General features: G+C 49.4%; 1 protein-coding gene across 4 annotated transcripts in view; it reads left to right on the top strand.

The window, feature by feature from the left end:
- Positions 1-1,807, top strand: part of LOC119590036 (CCA tRNA nucleotidyltransferase 1, mitochondrial-like) — a 16,650-nt gene extending 14,843 nt beyond the window's left edge. For all 4 annotated transcript variants that reach the window (XM_037938790.1, XM_037938780.1, XM_037938765.1 and 1 more), the window contains exon 2: positions 1-1,807. This exon is cut by the window's left edge and continues 82 nt beyond it. In XM_037938790.1, coding sequence (XP_037794718.1) covers positions 1-1,178 — 1,178 coding nt within the window. In that variant the 3' untranslated portion in view covers positions 1,179-1,807.
- The last annotated feature ends 437 nt before the right edge of the window (positions 1,808-2,244 follow it).

The following is a 2,244-nucleotide window of genomic DNA, read 5'->3' as shown; positions in this document are numbered from 1 at the left end:
TCTCTAACCACGGCTATGAGCTCCGCGTTGCCGGGGGCGCCGTGCGCGACCTCCTGATGGGGAAGACGCCGCACGACCTGGACTTCGCCACGACGGCCACGCCCGACGAGATGAAGAGTATGTTCGACGCGGAGGGCGTGCGGATGATCAACGCCGGCGGGGAGAAGCACGGCACGGTCACGGCGCGCCTGGAGGAGTGCAACTTCGAGTGCACGACGCTCAGGATCGACGTGGAGACGGACGGACGGCACGCGGAGGTCGAGTTCACCAAGGACTGGGAGCTGGACGCCAACCGCAGGGACCTCACCATCAACGCCATGTTCCTGGGCCTCGACGGCACCGTCTACGACTTCTTCGACGGCAGCAAGCACCTGAGCGACAGATTCGTGACCTTCGTCGGCGATGCGGACACGCGCATCAGGGAGGACTACCTACGGATTCTGCGCTACTTCCGGTTCTACGGGAGGATCGCGGAGCGCGCGGACAACCACAGCGCCAAGGTCCTGGAGAGCATCAAGGCCAACGCCGAGGGGCTCGCCAAGATCGCCGGCGAGCGCATCTGGGTCGAGCTGCAGAAGATCATCACCGGGAACTACGGCGGGGAGCTGCTCGCCACGATGGCCGAGTGCGGCGTCGGCCCCTACATCGGATTCCCCGAGAACTTCGACTGCGCCGGCGTGAAGGCCGTGTACAGGCGGTGCCACGAGGCCAACATTCCAGCCTCGGAAGTCCACCACATGACGCTGCTCGCCTCGGGCTTCGCCAGCGAGGAGGAAGCCATCAGGTTCATCGCGCGAGTCAAGTGCTCGAGGAGGGAGCGCGACCTGCTGCTGCACGTGATCCAGCACCGCGACTTCGCGCTGCAGGCGACCGCCTTCAAGGAGGTCAAGGACCACCTGGTCGACATCGTCATCGGCGAGAGAAGGAACAAGGACGTGGGGCTCTTCCTCACCAGCGAGCTCCTGAAGTACGTCGGGCGAGTGGACTTCCTGGAGAACCTGAAGAACTGGGAGATCCCGCGGTTCCCCGTCAACGGCAACATGATCGGCGAGAGGGGCGTCCCGCGCAAGCAGACCAAAATCGCCCTCAGAGACACCCTGGAGGAGTGGAAGAAGTCGGACTACTCCCTGGGCAGCGAGGAGCTCCTTGACATGTTGGATGTCAAGCAGTATCAGTGAATCGTCAGCGGGTGTGGAAATGAGGTTTAGGATTATTCTGTGATACGTGAATTGTTGTGTATTTACTCTTATTCAGCGTGTATGTATGCATATGATATATATATATATATATATATATATATATATATATATATATATATATATATATATATATATATATATATATATATATCATATACATGTTATATATTATATCATTTGAATGATTCATGAATAATTTTACATTTTTTTCGGAATCGATTCATCTTCATTTATATCATTATGGCAATTCGTATTATACACTTGTCTCTCCTCATTCCTTGCCATCATTCCTTATAATTCTCATTCTCATTTTCTGCCATATTCTTTTGTCTTGTAGATACATGTTCATATCTCATCCGGTGTCAAATATTTCATAGAGCGGACACATACCCGAGTCCATGAAGCAGAAACTGAGCTTTATTTACACAATAGCCCGACCTATGGCTATAAGGAAAGCCATATTTATCTGAGCTTACATTTTGAATCTGATAAAAAAGTATTATGTGAGTTTTTATGAATTGTTTACTCACGGCGATGCCATATTAGTGTCGGTGATTGTGTCATAAGTTTAAGTTTATATATATCTTCAATAAATGAATTCCAGTTCATTTTAGTGTCATTATCCTAAGAATCCCGTAGCTGTTTTACTTTCTTGATTTATACTTGAAACTTTTCTGATATTTTGCCTCCTTTTTCACTCAATGGCCTATCAAATGTATATATCAAACATACGAAAGTTGATTTCTTCAGTTCACAATAAACCATGTGTTTGTTTCATCGACATTCCCAAAGTAATATGATCTCAGAAAGGAACATATTTCACCATCTCTAAATCCAAAGTCCCCCCCCCCCCCCCAGCTATACATTAACTACCGTGGGAACGACGGCGAAAACGACACGTGACAATTTAGTTCAATTTAGGTAGAGAGAGGTGTCAGACTTCTCGCCGGGCAAAATACGTGTGAAAATTGATACAGTGTGTGAGGTATTTGTGAGGGCAGAGATTAGAACTTGTGCTCCTAAAGTGTGCGGTGTACCATAGTGT

Source organism: Penaeus monodon, chromosome 3 (genome assembly GCF_015228065.2).
Source record: "Penaeus monodon isolate SGIC_2016 chromosome 3, NSTDA_Pmon_1, whole genome shotgun sequence".
NCBI classification, from domain to species: domain Eukaryota; kingdom Metazoa; phylum Arthropoda; class Malacostraca; order Decapoda; family Penaeidae; genus Penaeus; species Penaeus monodon.
The sequence above is the reverse complement of the archived record's forward strand: the minus strand, read 5'-3'. Positions and strand labels throughout refer to the sequence as shown.